General features: G+C 35.0%; 1 protein-coding gene and 1 long non-coding RNA gene across 2 annotated transcripts in view; one reads left to right on the forward strand and one right to left on the reverse strand.

Moving 5' to 3' along the window:
* The window catches only part of LOC102166013 (uncharacterized), a 460,798-nt gene extending 441,686 nt beyond the window's left edge, over nt 1-19,112 (forward strand). The window contains exons 9-10 of the mRNA XM_084956227.1: nt 15,504-15,631; nt 18,307-19,112. Coding sequence (XP_084812353.1) covers nt 15,504-15,631; nt 18,307-18,326 — 148 coding nt within the window. The 3' untranslated portion in view covers nt 18,327-19,112. The remainder of the gene's footprint in view (nt 1-15,503; nt 15,632-18,306) is intronic.
* Nucleotides 1-24,242, reverse strand: part of LOC102165929 (uncharacterized) — a 155,109-nt gene that overhangs the window by 9,941 nt on the left and 120,926 nt on the right. Inside the window, exon 2 of the long non-coding RNA XR_001308715.3 lies at nt 10,163-10,259. This is a non-coding gene — a long non-coding RNA (uncharacterized LOC102165929). The remainder of the gene's footprint in view (nt 1-10,162; nt 10,260-24,242) is intronic.

Raw genomic sequence — 24,242 nt, forward strand, 5'->3', positions numbered from 1 at the left:
TGAGGCTTACAAGTAATGTTGTGCTGAACATTCTAAGAAAGACTTTGGTGAATACATTCACTCACTTTTGCAAATGTACTCAGAAGGGAATCACATTATTTATAGTGTGTTTGAGCCTCTGATATCTTTTGGAATGTGTTTTATGTGTTATGAAGTAGAGATCATGATTTAGTTTTGAATATAAATATCCAATTGATCCAATAAATAGGTATCTGAAAACCATTTATTGGAAAAAATGAACTTTTTGCTACTGAATTACCTTGGTGTCCTAGTTGTATATCACATGAACTTATAAGCTTGGTTTGGTGCTTAAAACCCTGTTCCTGTTCTATTAGTGTATTTGTTTATCTTTGAATCAATACCTCCCTGCCTGTAATTCTTTACCTTTATAATAATTTGTGATAACTAGTAATGGAAATCTTCCAACATTGCTGTTCTTCAAGATTTCCTTGGATATTGTAGGTCCTTTGATTTCTGTATAAATTTTATTTTTTATTTATTTATTTTTTGGGGTCTTTGTCTTTTAGGGCTGCACCTGTGGCACATGGAGGTTCCCAGGCTAGGAGTCCAATCAGAGCTGTAGAGGCCGGCCTATGGCACAGCCACAGCAACTTGGGATCCAAGCTGTGTCTGCGACCTACACTGCAGCTCACAGCAATTCTTTGGTTTAAGCCACTGAGCGAGGCCAGGAATCAAACCCATGTCCTCATGGATGCTAGTCAGTTTCGCTAACTGCTGAGCCATGACAGGAACTCCTGATATCTGTATAAATTTTAGAAGTAGTATTCAAATTCACACTATTGCAGTGAATATGTATCAAGCTGGAGAGAGGTGGCATTTTAAAACCATTGAATCTCTTGGGATATGAGTGTGATACTTTCCCTATTTACTTAGATCTTCTTTGGTTTCTGTCAGCAATAACATGTAGGTTTCTGGTTGAAATCATATACTTCTTCTGTTAAAATCATTCCTAGGTATTTGATGTTTTAATGTCTTGTAAATATTACTAGTTTTTTAATTTAACTGTTAAACGAAAAACGAAAAGACAACCCACAGAATGGGAGAAAAAGCTTTGGAAATGATGCAACTGACAAAGAGCCTAATCTCCAGAATGTACAAACAGCCTTTACAACTCAACAACAAAAAACCAAATAACCCAATTGAAAAATGGGCAGAATACCTAAGTAGACTTTTCTCCAAAGAAGGTATACAGATGGCCATTAGACATATGAAAAAATGCTCAACATCACTAATTATTAGACAAATGTGAATCAAAACTACAACGAAGTACCACCTCACACAGGTCAGAATGGTCATCGTTAGCAAGTGAACAAATAAGAAATGCTGGAGAGGGTGTGGAGAAAATAGTACCCTCCTTCATTGTTTGTGGGAATGTAAATTGGTATAACCACTATGGCACACAGTATGGAGGTATCTTACAAAATTAAATATAGAATATCATATGATCCAGCAATCCCACTCCCAGGTATATATTCAGACAAAACATTTCTTCTAAAAGATACATGCACCGCTATATTCATTGCAGTGCTATTCACAATAGCCAATACATAGAAACAACCTAAATATCCATCAACAGATGAATGCATTAAGAAGATGTGGTACATATATACCATGGAATACTACTAAGCCATGAAAAAGGACCAACTAATGTCATTTGTAGCAACATGGATGGAACTAGAGATTCTCATGCTAAGAGAAGTAAGCCAGAAATAAAAAGACTAATATCATATGATATCACTTTTTTGTGGAATCTGAAATATGGCACAGATGATCCTACCTAGAAAATAGAAAGAGATCATGGCCAAGGAGAGCAGACTTGTGGGTTCTGCAGGGAAGGAGTGGGATGGACAGAGAGTTTGGGGTTTGGGAATGTAGACTATTACATTGGGAATGTTTAGGCAAAGGAGCCTAACTGAACAGCACAGGGAATTGTGTGTGACTGGGTCACTATGGTATACAAGAGAAATTGAAGAAACATTGTAAATCAACTATAATAACAAATGAATTTAAAATTATTTATGTCTAATATCTAAAACACATTGAATTTTGTATATTGACCTTTTATCTAGTAACATTGCTAACTTATTAATATTAGTTTTGCATTTTTTCTAAGAAAAGTATAGTTTTTCTAAGTAGAATCAAGTCATCTTTAGAGAAATAGCAGTTTTAATTCTTCCTTTTCCATCTGTATAATTTTATTTTCTTACTGCATAGGCTGTAAACTCCACTAACCCTTATCAAAGTTAGGCTCCTACCCTCCCACAGACAATGGGAACAGGGGCCCTATCTTCATGTGCTGGCTATAATAAACAACACATTTTATTGGTAGCATTGAGCTTTCCCAGAAAGCCTCTTGAAGGGGATGGGGTCACCTTGGGGACAAGTCCTTCAACTGCTGGAAGCCATGCAAGAAATTGGAGAGGATCTGTGTCACATCTTACAGGAATAATTCATGCCTGCATCTTCATTTTTTAATTTTTTCTCAACCTACTAAAATATGGTTTGGATTTCCATTGTGTATTAAAATAATTTTTGTTATTTTGTGGTTTTCAAAACAAAATGGACATATTTTTGTTTTTACTCTTGTGGCCATTCTGCAAATCTTGTCTCCTTTAGCTGCCACTTCTTTCTTGAAATTCTTTTCTCCTTTGCCTATAGAAACACATTAGTTGTATAATTCTTCTGGCTCTTCAGATGCATCTTTTCTTTTTCCCTTGGTCAGTAATATACCTCTTAAAAACAGTGTTTCCTTGGGTTTCATCCTCAGCCCTCGCTGAGCCCCTTATCACCCTACTATAGCCTGGGCTTTCTCAGACCAAAGCTTTTTTTTTTTTTTTGCATTTACAAGTAAATTTTATATTTTATTTTTCCCACTGTGCAGCATAGGGATCAAGTTATTCTTACATGTATACATTTTTCCCCCACCCTTTGTTCTGTTGCAATATGAGTATCTAGACATAGTTCTCAATGCTACTCAGCAGGATATTCTTGTAAATCTATTCTAAGTTGTATCTGATAACCCCAAGCTCTTGATCCCTCCCTCTCCTGTCAGGCAGCCACAAGTCTATTCTCCAAGTCCATGATTTTCTTTTCTGTGGAAATGTTCATTTGTGCTGGATATTAGATTCCAGTTATAAGTGATATCATATGGTATTTGTCTTTGCCTTTCTGACTCCTTTCACTCAGTATGAGAGTCTCTAGTTCCATCCATGTTGCTGCAAATGGCATTATGTCATTCTTTTTTATGGCTGAATAGTATTCCATTATATATATATATCTTCCTAATCCAATCATCTGTTGATGGACATTTGGGTTGTTTCCATGTCCTGGCTATTGTGAATAGTGCTGCAATGAACATGCGGGTGCACGTGTCTCTTTTAAGTAGAGTTTTGTCCAGATATATATGCCCAAGAGTGGGATTGCAGGGTCATACGGAAGTTCTATGTATAGATTTCTAAGGTATCTCCAAACTGTTCTCCATAGTGGCTGTACAAGTTTACATTCCCACCAACAGTGCAGGAGGGAACCCACAACCCCTCCAGCACTTGTTATTTGTGGAGTTACTAATGATGGCCATTCTGACTGGTGTGAGGTGGTATCTCAAGATTTGCATTTCTCTAAAAATCAGCAATGTTGAGCATTTTTTCATGTGTTTGCTGGCCATCTGTATACCTTCCTTGGAGAAATGTCTCTTCAGGTCTTTTGCCCATTTTTCCATTGATTGATTGGCTTTTTTTGCTGTTGAGTTGTATAAGTTGCTTATATATTCTAGAGATTAAGCCCTTGTCCATTGTATCATTTGAAACTATTTTCTCCCATTCTGTAAGTTGTCTTTTTGTTTTCTTTTTGGTTTCCTTTGCTGTGCAAAAGCCTTTCAGTTTGATTAGGTCCCACTGGTTTATTTTTGCTTTTATTTCTATTGCTTTGGGAGACTGACCTGAGAAAACATTTGACAGGTTGATGTCAGAGAGTGTTCTGCCTATGTTTTCCTCTAGGAGTTTGATGGTGTCCAGTCTTATATTTAAGTCTTTCAGCCATTTTGAGTTTATTTTTGTGCATGGTGTGAGGGAGTGTTCTAGTTTCATTGCTTTGCATGTAGCTGTCCAGTTTTCCCAGCAATCCTTGCTGCATAGACTTTCTTTTTCCCATTTTATGCTCTTGCCTCCCTTGTCAAAGATTAATTGACCATAGGTGTCAGGGTTTATTTCTGGGTTCTCTATTCTGTTCCCTTGGTCTGTCTGTTTTGATACCAGTACCACACTGTTTTGATGACTATAGCTTTGTAGTATTTCTTGAAGTCTGGGAGAGTTATGCCTCCTGCTTGGTTTTTGTTTCTCAGGATTGCTTTGGCGATTCTGGGTCTTTTGTGGTTCCATATAAATTTTTGGATTGTTTGTTCTAGTTCTGTAAAAAATGTCATGGATAATTTGATAGGTATTGCATTGAATCTGTAGATTGCTTTGGGTAGGATGGCCATTTTTACAATATTGATTTTTCCAATCCAGGAACATGGAATATCTTTCCATTTCTTTCCATCTTCTTTGATTTCTTTGATTAAAGTTTTAAAGTTCTTGGCATATAGGTCCTTTACCTCCTTGGTCAGGTGTATTCCGAGGTATTTGATTTTGTGAGGTACAATTTTAAAAGGTATTATATTTTTGTATTCCTTTTCTAATATTTCATTGCTGGTATACAGAAATGTGACTGACTTCTGAATGTTCATCTTATATCCTGCCACTTTGCTGAATTTATTAATCAGTTCAAGTAGTTTTTGAGTTGAGTCCTTAGGGTTTTCTCTGTATAGTATCATGTCATCTGCATACAGTGACAGTTTTATCTCTTCTCTTCCTATATGGATGCCTTTTATTTCTTTTGTTTGTCTGATTGCTGTGGCTTGGACTTCCAAAACTATGTTGAAGAGCAGTGGTGAGAGTGGGCATCCCTGTCTTGTTCCAGATTTGAGTGAGAAGGCTTTCAGTTTTTCCCCATTGAGTATTATATTTGCTGTGGGTTTATCATAAATGGCTTTGATTATATTCAGGAATGTTCCCTCTATACCCACTTTGGCTAGGGTCTTGATCATGAATGGATGTTGGACTTTGTCAGATGCTTTTTCTGCGTCTATTGAGATGATCATATGATTTTTGACTTTTTTTTTGTTAATGTGGTGTATGATGCTGATTGATTCGCATATGTTGAACCATCCTTGTGAACCTGGGATGAACCCAACCTGGTCATGGTGTATAATGTTTTTGGTATGTTGTTGGATTCGGTTGGCTAAGGTTTTGTTGAGAACTTTTGCATCTATATTCATCAAAGATGTTGGCCGATAGTTTTCTTTTTTGGTGGTATCTCTGTCTGGTTTTGGAATTAGGGTGATGGTGGCATCATAGAGTGTCTTTGGGAGTGTTCCTTCTTCTTCAACCTTTTGAAAGAGTTTAAGGAGGATGGGCACCAGTTCCTCTTTATATGTTTGATAGAATTCACCTGTGAAGCCATCTGGTCCTGGACTTTTATTTGTAGGGAGTGTTTTTATGACCTCTTCAATTTCATTTCTAGTGATCGGTCTGTTCAGTTGGTCTGTTTCTTCTTGATTCAGTTTTGGCAGGCTGTAAGATTCTAGAAAATTGTCCATTTCTTCCAGATTGTCAAATTTGTTGGCATATAGTTGTTCATGGTTTTTTTTGTATTTCTGCTGTATCCGTTGTGATTTCTCCTTTTTCATTTATAATTTTGGTTATTTGGGTTCTTTCTCTCCTCTTTTTGGTGAGTCTGGCCAGGGGGTTGTCAATTTTGCTTACCTTTTCAAAGAACCAGCTCTTGGTTTTATTAATTTTCTCTGTTGTATTTTGAATCTCTATTTTATTGATTTCTTCTTTGGTCTTTATAATTTCCTTCCTTCTGCTGACTTTAGGTTTTTTTTCTTCTTTTTCTAATTCGTTTAGGTGGAGGGTTAAGTTGCCAATTTGGGAATCTTCTTTTTTGAGAAAGGCCTGTATCACTATAAATTTCCCTCTGAGCACTGCTTTTGCAGCATTGCATAGATTTTCAGAGGTTGTGTCTTCATTATCATTTGTTTCAAGGTAGTTTTTAATTTCCTTCTTGATTTCCTCATTGACCCATTGGTTTTTTAGTAGCATGTTGTTTAGTCTCCATGTAGTAAGTTTTTTCTCCTTTCTTTTCCCATGGTTGACTTCTAATTTCATGGCATTGTGGTCAGAGAAGATACTTGCGATAATTTCTATGCTCCTAAATTTGTTGAGATTAGCTTTGTGTCCCAATATGTGGTCGATTCAGACCAAAGCTTTAATCCATCCCAAAGTCCAGACATACTTCTAATCATCTGGTAGAGTGCTCCTACCTGGCTGTATCTCTGCAAAGCTGAAACTAACAACCCCAAGTTCCTCACTGGTGGTAATGACTTTACCTATTTCTTAGAAGATTTTCTGTTTTCCTTCAACCAATTCATGCCTGAACTCATTGTTCAGCAATCCACATTTAACTCAAATATTCTCTCTTGTGGGCAGCCTTCCCTAACCCTTGGAGACTGATTTATAGTCTTTCCTTATTTTGTCCTGGCATAACCCTTTGTTCATATTTCGATTATATGACTTACTTCAGCTATTGAAATTATTGACTTATTTTTACCCTAGCAAAATATTTGTGGTAGCTTGCCTTTATTTTACATCTCTTTTAAAACAGGAGTCAATCTTTGGATGTTGAGTTAGAATAAAGTCTCTTTCCAATTCCTTGGGTATTATAACTTTGTTAGTTCATATTTCTCTCTCTTGCACCAAATTAACTGTCTTGCCTTTAGAAAATGACCAATACAATATTTTTTAATAAATGGCCACTAGGTGGCCTGTAAATAGGGGAAGGTATGCAAGGTTATCTTCTCTCACCAAAATCTTGCCTGAATTTTACAGTGCTGAAATATAGAGAAAGAGAAGAAGAAAGCATGGTGTAGGTCTTTTTAACATCATTGAATAGTATAACTCTTTAACTGAGAAGGGTTTGCTAAGCACAGATGGGCACCACTGAGATCTTCAGAAGACTCTGGTTTTCAGACAGGTGACTGACACCTACTGGACAAGACAGGAATATTTTGTATATATTTGGAGAATATGCACATTTGTAAGTCACTAATTTCAATGTGTTTCTAAGTTCAGCTTGTCTTTATTTAACATGCCTCTTTTAGAACAGGACTCCAGAATTAGATTAGTGTTTCCTTTCAAGTCTAAAATTTGCGTTTCGTTCATAAGGCCACGGTAAATAAAATAAATGCATTCATCCACACATGAATGATTAAATTAAAGAGTTATTCACTGATTTTCACTAATTTGCAAATGTTTGCTGTCTTATCCTCAGGTTTCATCTTTACTTATAATTTTAAAAGCAACTAGACTTTCATTTTTTCAGGACATTGTCAGTAACATGAACATTTTATAGTCTTTGTTGTTGTTATTAAGGTCTTAGGAATATTGTTCCATATTTCTAATATTTTCAGCTCAAAACTTGATTCTTCAAAGTCAACCAACATTTCATGTCCTGGGCTTCTAACTACCATCTTAACCTCATCTCCATTTTGGAATTAAAAACTAAACATTTCCTTTATTCTCTGTCATTCAACTTCCTACTTCTCGCATGAGCTTTGCCACTCTTCTCTTTAAAATATTTTATGGCTGACATATGCTAAACAGAAAATGCACTAATATATACCTTCTTTCTTTCTTTGTCATCATTGTATCCTATTCATTTAGCAGACATACAAGCATGGTTAAGATTAATATTCATGTTTTACAACTGTATATTCAGGAAACAATTTATGAAGTAATGTAACTTTCTTTACAATGGGTAAATTAAAAAATAAAACATGTTTAAATTGTTAAATATTTTCCAAATACCCTTCAATTTGGTGAAAAGTTATCCATAAAGAAAAGTACAGTGTTATTACAGTAATGTTTAATATCTATGAAGTGATTAAGATGGGCCAAGAATTGTGTTAACTCTTCTAAAGACATCACCTCATTTAGTCTTCAAGACAACTTTATGAAGTTAATACTTCTATTATTCCCATTTTACAGATAAGGTTACTGAGGCTTAGAAGTATTAAGAAATGTGTCCAAGATGACATAGCATGTAGGAAGAAAAGCTATAGGCCCCGAACCTTGCTCATGATACCACGTTTGTCCATTTTCCCAGTTAAATAAATGTGAAATTTAAACAGGCTGGAGAAGGTCATAGTGATACTGAATGAAGATGGAACCATTGCTAACAGTTTTTAATTTATCATTTTACATTACATGACTGTCATTTGAAATAAGGATATCCTGGTAGTTTTTAAACTGAATCTCATCACCAGTTTTCTAGTTTTCCCTAGGAGAAAGTGGACAGTCCATCAAATAAAGTGTCAGCAAAATGGCCTCAAGATATATATTCATCAAAAGAACAGCCTGCCTCTTCAGCAAGAAAATAGTTGGACCCTCTTTAAAAGGCCAGCTAGTAGTATTGGGTATTCAGGAAATAGCTTTAGATAAAAGAAAAAAATTTTTCATGCAATATAAAATTACATTGTCATATTGTATACATTTACCCTGTAGCATATCTTCCTTTACAAATCTGCATGTCTTTAGTTCTCAGAAAATATTTCACAATAATTGTTTTCATTTATTCAAGAACTAACTTTATCTTTAGTCTTCTGGAAAATTCTTTGGAAGTTCATTTATATATATATCAAATGAGATGTTCTTCTTTAGTCTTTATTAGTATCTACATCACAAGGGTAAAGATGAACATATTATTTTTTTTGGCAATTTGGAAAATATTTTCTAACTCCACAACTTTTTCCTTAAAGTGATCAAATACTGTCCTTCAGACGTGAAAGTAGGGTCAGGCTGGTTTAACTTCATGGCAGTGGAATTAATGAGACTATTTTGAATTGATGTTTCAACTAATATTGATATGCAACTTTAGGAAGACGCTAAAAAGGGGGGGAAGGATGAGCAAACGATACCCTCATATTGTGGCAAAACTTGCTTTTGCCCATCATATGTGGTTATATGTGGTCACACACAAGTCCAACTCTTGACTGATATGAAGCAACTCATAAGGTTATGGGTAACTAATGCCTAATGGTGATGATAGGGAAAAGGGGAACATAAAGATCTCCCTGCTTTTGTGCACAACGTTTTCCTCATAATAAGATGCACTTCCCTCTTTCCATCTGCTCAATTCTTACTTCCTATGAGATGCTAAAATGGTAATTGGTTCAGAAATATGCATGTGATATTCACTCGCAGATCTCTAATTCCTCTGAGGTTTCTGTGATCATACTGCCTTAAGGAGCTAAGCCTAGGAGAATTTAGAGACCACGGGCAGTAGTCTAATTCCATAGTTCTCTTCTTTTTACCCTTTTTCGTGCAAACTAGAGAGTTTCTTGTTATTTTTGAATCTACTCAATTTGGGGAAAAGATCAGGCAGTCTTCCAAAACATTGCATTTTATATCTTAGCATGAATTTAATGCCTGTTTTCCCCCTGGTTCTGATGTGACAGCAACCTCTTGGATCAGTGGATGCTTTACAGCCAGCCGACCATATGGGAAAGGGCCTCAGGATCAAAGAAAGTACAGTGCTGATTCCAAAATACTTCTCCTTCTATTTTGGGCTTAGTACATGTTGATCTGAGAAGCATGTATTTACACTAATTTTGAAAAGCTGGTTAATAAGAAGAATTAATTAGTAAGATACTTCTTAAAACTTAGGGCTAAATAGGATTTTGAATGATAATTTTTCACCTTCTGCTAAGACCACGTTTAACCTCTACAAGGCAGACACTTATTTTATTTTCTACTTCTAATTGCATAGCCTCTGTTTATGATCCAGTGTAGGTATTTTTTTATGGATTGAAACCACATGACTATCTCAAATGTGGTTGGGGTAAGAAAGGGTAGAAAAAAGAACTATTGATTCATCTCTTCTGGTGATCACTGGTGATCACACACAAGTCCAACTTGATTTTTTTCCTTACAAATCTTTTATGATCCAAATGTCTCTTCCAAACTACTCACTTTGCCTTACTTTTGAAACAATATAATGTCACTAGCAATAGTTAGGCATGAAACAAAATTTTCTGAGCACTTACGGTCTAGCTACTATGCTAGTTGCTGAGGATTCATTGACGAGCATATGTTAATCAGTCCAGTCTTCTCTAAGCATGGATAATGAAGGGTTCCTGTTCACTGAAATGCAAACAAACACACAAACTATGACATGATAGAATGCTACGGAGAAACAGAACCAAAAGGATATGTATAGATATATATATGAGGAGATTTATTATGGGAATTGTCTTTTATACAGTTTAAGGAGGCCAAGAATTCTCACAAAATGCCATTTGCAAGCTGGAGAAACAGGAGAGCCTGTGGTATAATTTAGTCTGAGTCCAAAGGCCCAAGATCTGATTCATCCTTTTAAAATTTGCCTCTCTTTTCCTTTTCTAATAATGAGTACTTTTGAACATTTATGATCTATAAATATCCTAGTTGAAAGAGATTGAGAGAGAGGAGGAGGAAGAGAGAGAGAAGTATTGGGACAAAATGGTAGTCGTGATGTATCCCCCAAATAATATAATTTTCTTGTGGTATTGTGAATTGTTAAAATTTCTACTCTTTTGATCTCTAATCCACCTCACTTTTGGTTTACAAATTTTTGTGTAGTTTATAACATTGTATTTTTATATGACACTTCGCTGTAATGCACGTTTTCACAGGTTTCTGCCTTATTGATTGCTGGTTACTTATTAATTAATTGTTGATTTCTTATAAAACTTTATAAGGTTTTACAATGAGGTGAAATATTCATTTGAATTCAGATAGAGAAGACAAATTTAATGTTTAGTTTTCCAAAATATGAGCTATTATTTTTCCAATCTTTTTTTTTTGTATTTCCATGGTGACTCCATTTTTTATCTACTAACTCAAATGCTAATCTTTTCCAGAAATGCCTATACAGACACACCAGAAATCATGTTTTATCAGCTATCTAGGCATCCCTTGACATAGTCCAAATGACACATAAAACTAACCATCACCCATGATAAATAAAACATAAAATGACAATGCAATTCTATATCAGATGTAATTGATGAAAGTCATAAAACATTTTTGGTAATTGACAGTCATCAATTCTTTGATGGCCAAAGATCTCTCAAGAAAAACGGGGTTGTGAGCCAGAATGCTTTAAGGCATTGACTTTAAAACATTGAGTCAGGATGCCCAGGATGAAATTCCACCTTCACCACTGTAATAATTGTATGATGGTTGTGTGACAAACTTTTTCGGTTATCTCAGTTTCCTCATTTCTAAAGTAAGGATAATCATAGCATCTACGAATTGCTGCGAGGATTAACTAGGTAAAAGAACTAAAGTGCATAGCAAAGTAAGCATTCACATTTTAGCCACTGGCCACCATAGTATATTATTATTCATTTTGAAGGTTTTCACTGAGTAGAAATGTCTAGTTAGGTTGTGAGACGTCAAAAAGAGACAAGGCTCCCGTCAGTGAGCTTCCTCCCAAAGAGGATGAGGAATATACAAATAGCTATACTTGACCTTAAGTAGATAAGAGGGAAGTGCGGATCATGCTATAGAGAAGGAATAATATCCATGGGGCAGAACAGATAAAGAGGAACACTTAAGTGGTCTGTTTATGTGAAACAAGATAGCTTTTGGTCCTCTTGAAACAGCAGAATTAAATGTGTCTTGGAACTCCAACTTGAATTTTAAATCAAAGGAAATGTAATGATGCTATAAAGCCAAGTTTATTTGTATGTAACGGATTAAGAATGGAACTAGGAAACTTGGCAAAACCATCTCATCTAGGGTCAGGAGTTACAGAGAATATTATGAGACCATGTTTACTGGGAAAAAAAAAAGTTTTCCAAATAGAAAAAAATTGCACACCTGAAAATGATAGGCAAAGAGTGGTTCCAAAAACAATACTGATTAGAGTGGTTTCCCCTCAAATACTAGTTTTATCTCAAGTAGCTGAACAGCTCTAAACACATGCATGAAATAGAAATGGAAAATCACTGATTTTTTTTTTAGACTGAGGTCTTCAGCAGGCAATGAACAGTGTTTAATGCCATATGGAGGTAATTTAATATGAATTTTGTAATACTTGAACAATCATCACCAAATATTCTAAATGGAGTTACTGATTTTGTTTCTTTCCAGTGTGATGATTTAGTTGTGCAATGGTACTGTCACCAGATGAGATTAATCACAATAATGATGCATCTTTTAGCTAAGGACATTATCATCAATCAGTGGAACACAGCCCAAGAGAAAAGGTTTCTAGTTAAACTTTCTAAAGGTTATAAAATGGTTATAAAGCATGAGCTGTTGGAAATAGACATTATTTTTATTTCACTTTGGGAGCATATGGCAAAATGATTATTCTTTCATGTTGAAGTGATTTAGCAAATACACGCATACACACACACTTGAGTATCTTAGATATGGAAAATAATGATATTTATCCTATAATACCAATTTCATGTGATTCTGATTACATTTATATGATGTTAGGTAATTCACTTAAAATTTGGGCCTCAGCTTCCTTATCTGTAAAACAGAAATAATATACAATTCATAGGATTTTTATGCAGTAACGTATATTAAAAATCTGTATCCTAAAAGTAATTCTCCTTTTTTCTCCTCTTCTTCCTCCTTCTTGCTCTTCTTCCTCCTATTCATTTTTCTCATTTTTGCTATTAATTAGTCATAATTTTACCAGGTCAAATGTAAATAATGTATAGCACCAGAAATATTTTGTAAGCTTGCTTCACCATCACAGGGATAAACCTACAAAGAAATTCTTGCTATGCTAAAGTTTAAGGTTCCAGTTTATTCTGTTTTCATATCATGAGATTATTTATCCTAAAAATCTTCATACCTCTCTTAGTCGAAGGCTTAGCACATAAACCTTAATTTCTTTGCCTTTTGACAATAACCAGTTTGAAACTACAGTGCATAAAATGTGGTTTAAAATATTCAACTGGTAGCTAATTGTAATCACAATGGGTACTACCTACTTCCCAACAGTATTGTAGAAATTAACTTAAAAATGCAAAATTCATTTCAAATTCTAAATGCTATTGAAATTCCACATCATGGAAAAGCATTTAAAATATTCTTCTCAAAATTTCTATTCCAAAATACCTTAGTTTTCAAGTTTGGAATTTTTTTTTTTTTTTTTTTTTGCAATCCTTTTCAGTTGAACATTAATCACTAATGGTAGGTAAAATGCTTAATTTAGCCACATACTAAGTGACTACTTGAAGGATGAGGAGAAAATGAAGTTGGCCTAAAATAAGAAAAGTATTAAGTTTTTAAATAGTACTTAGAAAAAAAATAAAACATTTTAATATTTAATGGTTGCATTTTTATGAATAAGATGAAACCTATAAATTGATTATTTGAGACCAAATAATTGATCACATCACAAAATACCAGAACTGATGAATTTTTCTGTGATGCCTTGACTAGTTAGTTTATTGATCAAGGATGGGCTTAAATGAGAGAGTTTGGGTTTCCTTCAATAGAATAAAACCTCTTGAGGCTGATCAAAGGTGATTGCTTATCACCTGTAAGGGAAAGAGAAATACCAGTGTGTTTTTCTTCCAGTTGCTTATTATTTCTGTGCCTGTTTTCCCATCTACAAAAATGGTAATCATAATACCTACCTCATACAGTTGCTAGACACAATATGCAAGTTAAAATACTTAAAGTTCAGAGGGATGGGAAAGGGATGGAGCTGGAGTTGGGGTTATCAGATGCAAACTACCATACACAGAACAGAAAAATAGCAAGATCCTCTGTATAGCACAGGGAACTATATTTAATATCCTGGGATAAACCATAATGGGAAAGAATATGAAAAGGAATGTATATATAACAATCAATTTGCTGTACAGCAGGAATCAACACGATACTGTCAATCAATTATACTTCAATTAAAAAAACAATACTTAAAGCTATGCCAGGCACAAGAGCGTAGCCAGGCAGAAATAAATGTGCTATATATATCTCTCTGTACAACTACATCTGGTTTTGAGAATAAGCTTCTTCTCAGCTCCTTCACTCCACCTATTCTGTTTCTTTCTTTCCTTCTCCTCTTGTGCTTTGGCTCTCCTGTGGCTATGGGCATTTTATTTTTCTTTCTCACATTCTGACTCTGAATTTCCTATTTTCTCTGAATTCCCACCCACCTGTTCTCTTCCTCTCTCAATCGCTTTCGATTCTTGTCTTCATTTTTGCGATTCAAAGATTAAATAAAATTAAAGAAACAAAAAAAGATAAAAAAAATAAAATGTCTAATTTAAATAAATAAATAAACTCTTCATGATCCATGGAATCTGGTGGTCACTGGAGGGGTTGACCTTGGAGTGTGAATGTTGACAGAAGAGGGTCCTTCAGAGAGATGGAGTGTTGTAAGGGGGACCCTTTATTGGGGGTAAAAGGATCATAGTGGTGCCACCAGGGCTTCCCTGAGAAGAAAGATACTGATTTAACAGGTTCCCGAGACACAGGACCCCTGGGTCTTAGGTAAATACTTTTATCCTGCCTATACAGAGTGCTGCTTAGAGATGCATGCCTGCTATGTTCATTACTGCTCTACCCATCATGCTATGGTGAGGAGCCAAAATACAAATGAGTTTGTGTCTTTCCCAGTTGAGAGTCACGAAGCTGAACTGAAAGCTTTAGGCAGGTTAGGACCCAATTGTTTTATTGTGTCCCATTTTTTTTCTCCTTTAAATACACCACAGTTCCTTTTTTTAACCAAATAAGTTTGAGTCTTATAATAACATTGGCTAAAATTTGTCAAAATATGTTTTCTGCTCACCAGGCTTTATAACACCAGTCTCTATAACAAGCACTTTTATGGTACTGTATATGATCTTTCCGCAGCTCTAAAAGATATTCATTTTATTTTACACATAAAGAAAGTGACACTCAGGATTTATATATATAATTTACCTAAATTTATACAAGTGATAGATGTCAGAGTAGGGATTTAAACCCAAGCAGTCTGCTTCCAGAGTTCAGATTCTTAATGGATTACAGATTGATAGAGGAAATAAAGTTTGTGTGGTTGCAGCCACCTGGTTCCCTGCAGGGTATACAGAGTTGGATCTTCAATAGGATTTCTATTTAGATAAAGCAGAGATATTGATGTAAAATACTGAGTAGATTTATGCTGTGGACTTTGAAATGCACCTCCATTTGTACATGTATCTTTTTCTCATTTGTGCAAAACATTAGCTCAACTAGATTCCTTTAATCTCTCCTAGGTTTCTTATCTAAATTGATCCCAGCATACATACTTAGTTTCTTGTCAGGATGTATATACAAACAGCACTTAAAAAGCAATCCACTGTTGCAAACTTCCATTATATTCTAAACTGTATTAATTTTTAATAGATCAAAGGCAGGCAAGTTCCTGAACAAAGCTGAATCATCTCACATCCTGAGGTTCATCTTCAAGTATGGTGTGATCTTACCGGATAGTAAACCAATTCCCTGGAGAATGACCACCGTGGAGGGCCAAGGTAAACCCTGACTAATGAGATCATTACAGAAAAGGCAAGCATTATTTTAGGATAGGAAAGCCCGTTTCTCTTGTCTGTCTGTTTGGAGCTTTGATTTTGTAGGGTTCTGTTTATTTTCAAGCACAGTGTACAATTTTATTCATGTGTTATCTGAGTATTAAATAGACTGTAAGATCAAAATGACCTCTGGTCGCATAAGAGATATCCTTGGAGGGAAACAGAAAATGGGAATCAGTCCCAACATTTCTAAATTATAAACAAGAGTCAAGTATCTATCACTTTTTACATTCCTGTTTGCGTATTTCATTGCCTGGCTAACACTCCTGAGGAAATTGGTGGCACTGACGATGGAAAATTCTGTTTTATCTGTCCTCCATGTATGAAAGCATCTATTTGAATATAAGAAATATTGGGAAATGGGACTCTATTTTCAAATGGGCTTGGATTTACAGAAGTTGTATCACCCTTCAGAAGCTGAGGACTTTATTTCTTCAGTTAAAAATAGAGTCACCATGAAATACAAAAAAAAAAAAAAAAAAAAAGAATTGACTGATAAAACTAACAATAGCTCACATTTTGGAAAAGTAAACATTAAATTTGTCTTTTCTATTTGACTTCCAATGACTATTTCACCTCATTGTAAGACCTTATAGTTTTATAAGTAATCAACAATAACACAGACACCTGTGAAAATGTGCATTACGGTGAAATGTTATATAAAAATATAGTGCTAAAGGAGTTCTCATTGTAGCTCAGTGGTAAAGTACCCAACTAGTACCCCCGAGGATATTGGTTCGATCCCTGGCTCCACTCCGTGGGTTAAAGATCCGGCATTGCCCTGAGCTGTGGTGTAGGTTGCAGATGCAGCTCTGATCCCATGTTGCTGTGGCTGTGGTGCAAGCCAGCAACTATAGCTCTGATTTGACCCCTAGCCTAGGAACTTCCATATACCACGTGCTGCTATTAAAATGTGTGTGTGTACACATATATAGCTAAAATGTGCACAAAAATTGTAAACCGCAAGTGAAGCTGACTGGAGGTCAAAGTAGAAATTTTAACAATTCGCTATACCACAAGAAAAATACATTATTTTGAGTATATCATGACTACCAATTTGTCCCAATATTTCTCTTTCTCTTCCTCCCTCTCTCTCTTTTCTCTCACTGTCTTTCAATGAGGACATTTATAGATCATAAATGTTTGAAAGTACTCATTATGTGAAAAGGAAAAGAGAGCCAAATTTTAAAAGGCTGGCTTTCTTTTTCCTGGGCTTAACTCTTCATTATTCAATTAGCTGTGCTTGCAAAATTGAATGAGAAAACAATTTTACCTGAAACTAATTAATTGCATGTCCTTTAATTTGAATGTTCAAATTATTCAACCATTACTATACACATGTAAAAAGGGAGCTTTAGAAAAGACATCTTTAAAAACCTACTTCACAATCTTTTCTCTGTTAATTTCTGGTCCTTACACAAAGCAAAAATGCTATTAATTGAGTCATTTTTGTGACACAAAATAGCTTCCTTTATGACAGAAAGAATAATTTTGCATTTGTAAAAGCCACAGGCTTTGAGAAATTTTTTTCATTGTATAAAGAAGAGTCATTCATTTTATTTTATTTATGAAATAAGTAAAATAATCTATGGTTGGTATTTAATGTAATCTCACTGGATCCTTATGAGTCGAATTAATATTTAAAATATGTATATATGTTTGTTTACTCCTTATTATATGCCAAGTATATTGCCTGATTTGAAATAACACATAAAATTTCAGAGGCACATTGTAATATTTATAGCCCTTCAGACATTCAACTGAATGTGATTTTATCTTGAATGTGTGAAATGTCTTCCTCCATACCTAATAGTAACTGGTATGTCTTAGCATTGAAACAACAAATTTAACAGCCAATAGATGGCACTGGAAGTATTCAAAACATACTCTTTATCTTTTCCATTCCATTCAATATGATTATTTCTGGAAGTAAAGGACAATTTATGTAGTTGAATTCAAAACATAGGCATATTCAGAATGTCTGTGGCGAAGCAAAGCAACTATTTAATTGTTGCATTCCTGTTGAAAACTTTAGCACTCTAAGAATGTGAAACAAAACCTTCTTTCTCTACCATGTTGTAACTTATTGCATCAGTCAAAGATATTTTACCACCACCTGTAAGGATTTCTAGGGAAGTCTATAAGCTTACTCAGTATGTGTGATATTTGCAGAGATTTCATTTTTTCGGTATGATTTTCCCACTTATGTGATCCTGGTATGGTGAGGATTACTGAGAAATGTAATTAAGTCTTTTCATTACTGGTCCTCACCTGGATCTTTCTAAAGACAACTTCGCAAGTAACCTTTTCATTCTCTGTAGTAAATAATCCCATAAAATGTTCAATGAATCACACAGGGTAAAAGAGAAAATGCATGATAGCACTTCAGCCCAGACTGCAGTGAACAAAGTAATCCATTTATAGGATGGGACTACTTTCCTATAAACTGGCTAAAAATAGGCTTGATTATGTAGACCACATACAGAAAAACCCCATACAGAGTTCAACAAAAATGCCACATACATAGGAAGCCAAACTAGTATTATATCTGTTTTGTTAAGTGAAATCCAGTGTCTGTGCCCTAATCTTTGCCTTTTTTTTTTTCCGGTTACCTTAAGTGTTTCACAAAGCCAGGTGATATTTTCAGGAAAGTGTTATCAGCATGAAGCAGCATCAAACGTTCCAGTTATTCCATCTTCAGATTACATCCCACCACTTTTTCAAAGCTCTCTCTTAAAACTATTGAAGAAGCTATTGCTTTCATCTAAAACAAGTATTGTTGCGAGACATGTTTTTATAATATTTTCTTAGCCTCTTTGCTGAAAACTCCATCTTGTCCTTCCTTACTTTGTCCCGTCTTCCTGCTTGAGAAACAGTCATGGTGATGGTAAATGACTTAAGCTTAAGAAAAAAGACCTAAGGGCATGGGTTATTCGTGGGGTCAGCTGAAAGAGGACATAATACAATGGTCTAGGCTCACCGACCTGTGCAGATTGGCACGCCATTTGCACAAGCATGATATGTCTTCTAAAGAATAAGAGAAAGAGGAACCTCATGACCAAGTGGTTTATGAGTGGTCGTTAACAGAATATGCATTAGAAAAGAGAACCAAGGTGCAAACCTAGGCACACAGGGTTGCCACAAATAGGCATGCAGAAGCACAGTGAGGATTCTCTGAAATGCTATGCATAGATAGCTAACTCAAATGCTAATGATTCTTAAATGCCTATAGTTTAGAGTAAAAAGTTTTAACCATTTACCAGCTAAGTGACTTTTAAAATAATAAAAAAAATACCTATATCCTGCACCTACAACCCCCTTTTCGCTTGATGTAATCTTCAAGAGCACAATAAAAGCAGTGTGGTTTCTTGAGGCAGGGCTCTTGGTCCCTGAGACCTTGAGTCCCCCGGTTCCCACCTTTACTTAAGGTAAATGTCTCTGTGTCTTGTTTTATGTTAACTTTCTTTCCTTAAGTTCCACAGCACCCGTTCTTCAGCCCCATCCTACTGAGCTGGTCTCTGCAAAGTATAAATCATTGCTTTGTGAAAGTTCAGCGCCAAGTGAAATTTACACATAGCTAGAGAAAGACCAGATTTCAATCTATTTATTTATGCATAAAATAATAAAATCATTGTTGTTAATGTGCAGCTATTTTGTTAATACTAATACTGTTTCTTTATGTGGGACATCATCATGAAATAAATGGATGCATGCATATATCTATATTCATACTTATATTTCATGATGATTATTTATCTCATGTATGTACTAAGGAAAGAAGGCAATGTATCTACAGGGCCCAATACAGTGCCTGGTTATTTTGAGAGTACCTACTAAAATAGGTTGCAGAAGAGACAACCAGATGAAATAATGTGTTGCCTGTTCAAATACTAAGTATGTATTTCATCAATAATGTTTGTATACCTCCCTGTACCTCACATTACTGAAACCATTCTTCTTTAATATGTGGCTTTAAGAAACTCTATATTATTTTTCATGAATATTCAATGCCCTAGAAATCCTTACATAAATGTGATCAGATTCCCCTAACTTATAATCATGCTAGCTTTATGTATGATACAAGGAGCAGGAGAATTTCTGAATTCTCCCCGACAAGATTAGACATATTTTCAGGAACTTTGTGACACATGCAACTGAACTAAAGAAATTCTTTAATGTGCTTAAGAATGTTTGAAGTTCATATATAAAGCAGGGGACAGATAAAAGAAGTATCCACGAGTGATACTCAGAGACTTCTAGAATTCTACAAGGGGAGGTTCCTAAGGAGTATTGCACTGTGGCCTGCAGATACTTTTTTATCTTTAATGCTACAGTGTGCCCTTGGGCTTGGGGGTCTAGAATGACAACATTCATGTAAATGTCTGCATTTTAGTCTCAACGTTATTTCCTCCTTTCTAAAATCACTAGGTTCTCCTTTTCCATAAAGAAATAGATCACAACTTCCCTTTTGTTTTTCAAACTGGGTAAAAATTTTAGGGCAAAGAGTGCGGAATTGTATTAAAGTTTAACAGTGAATATTCAGCTATTATGCTGCAAGGTTGTCAAATACAATGTTCATTGCAAATGAATGAACAAATGAATAGGTGCACTACACAAGCCAAAGAACATTGTGCCAAATTTGCTAACAAGAAATGACTCTAACAAAGAGGAATTAGGAAATTTGATTGGGAATGTTTAATTCAGTTTAGAACAACAACAAAATCAATGTCAAAATAAAGCTATAAGTTGTCTTTATATCCCAGGGGAAACATCTACATCAGAGATATTTTCCTGTCTGTGTTTTCATGGACTCAGTCTCATATTTGATGAGTTCAATTTTAGTCAGGAAGCCAAGAGATCATAAGTGGTGACTTTGGGCAAGTATGTTACCTAAATTCTCAAGCCCTCGGCCATCTTCTCAGCATAATCATTTTACCTATCCATAGGGATGTTTTGAGAATTATACTTAAAAATAATGTCCTAAAGTGAAATGGTACAACTACTACTGATTAAGAGTCTGGCAATATCTCAGTAAGTAAATATAGTTAAACATGTTATAGTTAGACATGTGACTCAACAATTCTACTCTTAAGAATCTACCTCAAATAACTAAAAATAGGTGTTCAAATAAAAACTTATATACAAATATTCACAGTGGCATTATTCATACTCCTCAAAGAATAGAAACAAGATAATATCCAGCAACCAGTGAAAGGGTAAATAAATACATACAAAGGAATATTAGGCATAAAGAGAATTAAAGTATTAATATCTGCTCTAACAGATGAACTTTGAAAACTTAATAAATGAAAGAAAGCAGGTCATGTATTACATGATCTCATATAGGGGAAATCTCTAATAGGTAAATCCATAGAGATAGAAAGAGATTAGCAGTTGACAGCCTTAGCAGGCTAGGAGGAGAGGGGGAATAAGGAGTTAACAGCTAATGGGTATGGAGTTGCTGTTTGTGTCATGAAAAGCTAGGGAACTAGATAATGATGGTTGTTGCACAACATTTTGAATGTATTTAATAACGCTGACTTGCACATTTTAAAATGGTTTAAATGATACATTTTAAGTTATGTGAATTTTACTACAATTATTAAAAATAAAACAAAAATATATGTGCTAAAAGTTCTGAGCTCTCAATACTGAGCAATGGACATATATTTGAGCTTGCCATCATTCTTCATGATGTGCTGCATATGTGAAGACTAAGAATCACTGAAAGAAATATTGCAAAAAGACCCAAAACCTGGTGAAACCACAATGATGCTATAGCTTTGAATCACATTTATACATTAAGTAATTAGTCAAAGATGCACTGTGAAGAGTCCAAGCTCTAGTCTTAGAGTTTTGTAGTTGTTGATAATACTTCTAATAATAACAATAATAATTACACTGTAGTAGAAAAGATACTTTGTCCATTCTGGTTGCTCACACGAAAAGTGGACTTTAAGGATCATGCGCAGGATCCACTTATAGGTTTGTTTTTTTTTTTTTACATTAAACAATTATTGTTCCAAGGTCTATAGTTAAAGATAACTTAGAGATAATTTAACCCAGCTGCTTCAATGTTTCAATGAGGAAACGGAGACCCAGAATGGGCAAATAACTTTCCTACAATTACCTATGATTGATTAGTGGAATATGTGACATTTTGATGCTACCTAGCACTTTTTATTGTCAATAATTTTGTCAAGGAACAGACAACTTCCTGCCTATTCCTGATCCCCACCTACCCTTTATTCAATCATGTTTGCAGTTAAAGATGCTGGTTGGAGAGGTCTGTTACACATTCACTACTTGGAACATATATTCCAATATGTTCATACGTTAATGCCAAATACCCATGCCAAGACAGCACATTTTGCAGACTGGCAGACTGGATAAGAAATATGTCACCTGATTTTCAAGTAATTCTCCCTTATCCAGGAATGGGTGTAAACACAGCTTTTTAATCAAAATATGCCATTTTCCCTTCTGTCCCTTCGCAACCTCACCACTACATCTTATGTTTAAGTGTTGTACACACTGCTCTTCCTTACAGAGTTGGGTCATTTGAACAATATTCTTGCTTTATATCATGCCTTAATGTAGAAATTTCTCAGACAGCATCTTAAGGATGTCCAACTCTAGTTTTTACTACCCTAGGGCCGTCAATAGAAATGTCTAACAACTGATGATGACCTATTTACTGATTGGCAAGTATTAAAAATTGGAATGATTCAAAGATAATTATGTATTCTGCCCTTGCCATTACAAAATACAATGAAGAAATCAAGGAGGAAATCAAAAGATACTTAGAGACAAATGACAATGAAGACACAAGCCAAAACCTATAGGACACAACAAAAGTTCTGAGAGGGAAGTTTATATAAATACAGTCTTATCTCAGGAAACAAGAAAAATCTCAAATAAACAACCTAACCTTACACCTAAAATATCTAAATACGGAAGAACATACAAAGCCCAAAATTACTATAACGAAAGAAATCATAAAGATCAGAGCAGAAATAAATTAGAGACAAAACACTAAAGAAGATCAATGAAACCAAAAGTTTTTCTTTGGGAAGATCAACAAAATGAATAAAACTTTAGCCAGACTCATCAAGAAAAAAAGAGAGACATTTCTATCAATAAAATTAAAATGAAAAAGGAGAAATTACAGCTGACCTACAGAAATACAATGGATCATAAGCAACTAATATAAGAAACTATATACCAATAAAACGGACAGCACAGAAGAAATGGACAGATTCTTAACAAAGGTACAACCTACCAAGACTGAACCAGGAAGAAATAGAAAATATGAATAGATGAATTATAAGTACTAATATTGAAAATCTGAATTAAAAACTTCCAACGAACAAAAGTCAAGGAACAAATGGCTGCACAGGTGAATTCTAGCAAACATTCAAAGAGGTAACACTCATCCTTCTGAAACTCTTCCAAAAAATTACAGAGGAAGGAACACTCCCAAGCTCATTCTAGGAGGCCACCATCACCCCAATACAAAAATTGTAAAAGGATACCACAAAAAATAAAATTACAGGCTAATATCCATGATAAATATATATGCATAAATCCTCAAAAATAATAGCAAAATGAATCCAAATATATATTAAAAGGAACACACACCATGATAAGTGGGATTTATCCCAGGGATGCAAGGATTCTTCAGTTGCAAATCAATCAATGTGATATACCAAAGCAATGAACTGAAAAATAAAAATCATCTCCATAGATGTTTTTGACAAAAATCAACACCTATTTCTGATTAAAAAAACTTTCCAGGAGTTCCCATCGTGGCGCAGTGGTTAACGAATCCGACTAGGAACCATGAGGTTGCGGGTTCTGTCCCTGCCCTTGCTCAGTGGGTTAACGATCCGGCGTTGCCGTGAGCTGTGGTGTAGGTCGCAGACACAGCTCGGATCCCGCGTTGCTGTGGCTCTGGCGTAGGCCGGTGGCTACAGCTCCGATTAGACCCCTAGCCTGGGAACCTCCATATGCCGCGGGAGTGGCCCAAGAAATAGCAACAACAGCAACAACAACAACAAAAGACAAAAAAAAAAAAAAACTTTCCAGAAAGTGGGCATAGGGGGAACCTATCTCAACGTAATAAAAGTCATGTATGTCGAACCCACAGCTAACATTATTCTCAACAATGAAAATCTGAAAGCATTTCCACCAAGATCAGGAACAAGACAAAGATGGCCACATTCACCACTGTTATTCAACATAATTTTGGTATCCTAGCAATGGCAATCAGAGAAGAAAAAGAAATAAAAGGAATCCTTGCCAGAAAAGAAAAAGTAAAACAATCACTGTGTGCAGATGACATGATACTATACATAGAAAATCCTAAAGACACTACCAGAAAATTGTTAGAGCTCATCAATGAATTTGGTAAAATTGAAGGATACAAAATTAATACACAGAAATCAATTGTGTTTCTATATACTAACAATGAAAGAACAGGAAGAGAAATTAGGGAAACCGTCCCATGTACCATTGCATCAAAAATGATAAAATTCCTAGGAATAAACCTACC

Source organism: Sus scrofa, chromosome 5 (genome assembly GCF_054392235.1).
Source record: "Sus scrofa isolate SSC_HxYL_T2T_F1_AM1 chromosome 5, Sscrofa_HxYL_maternal_Yorkshire_Landrace_v2.0, whole genome shotgun sequence".
NCBI classification, from domain to species: domain Eukaryota; kingdom Metazoa; phylum Chordata; class Mammalia; order Artiodactyla; family Suidae; genus Sus; species Sus scrofa.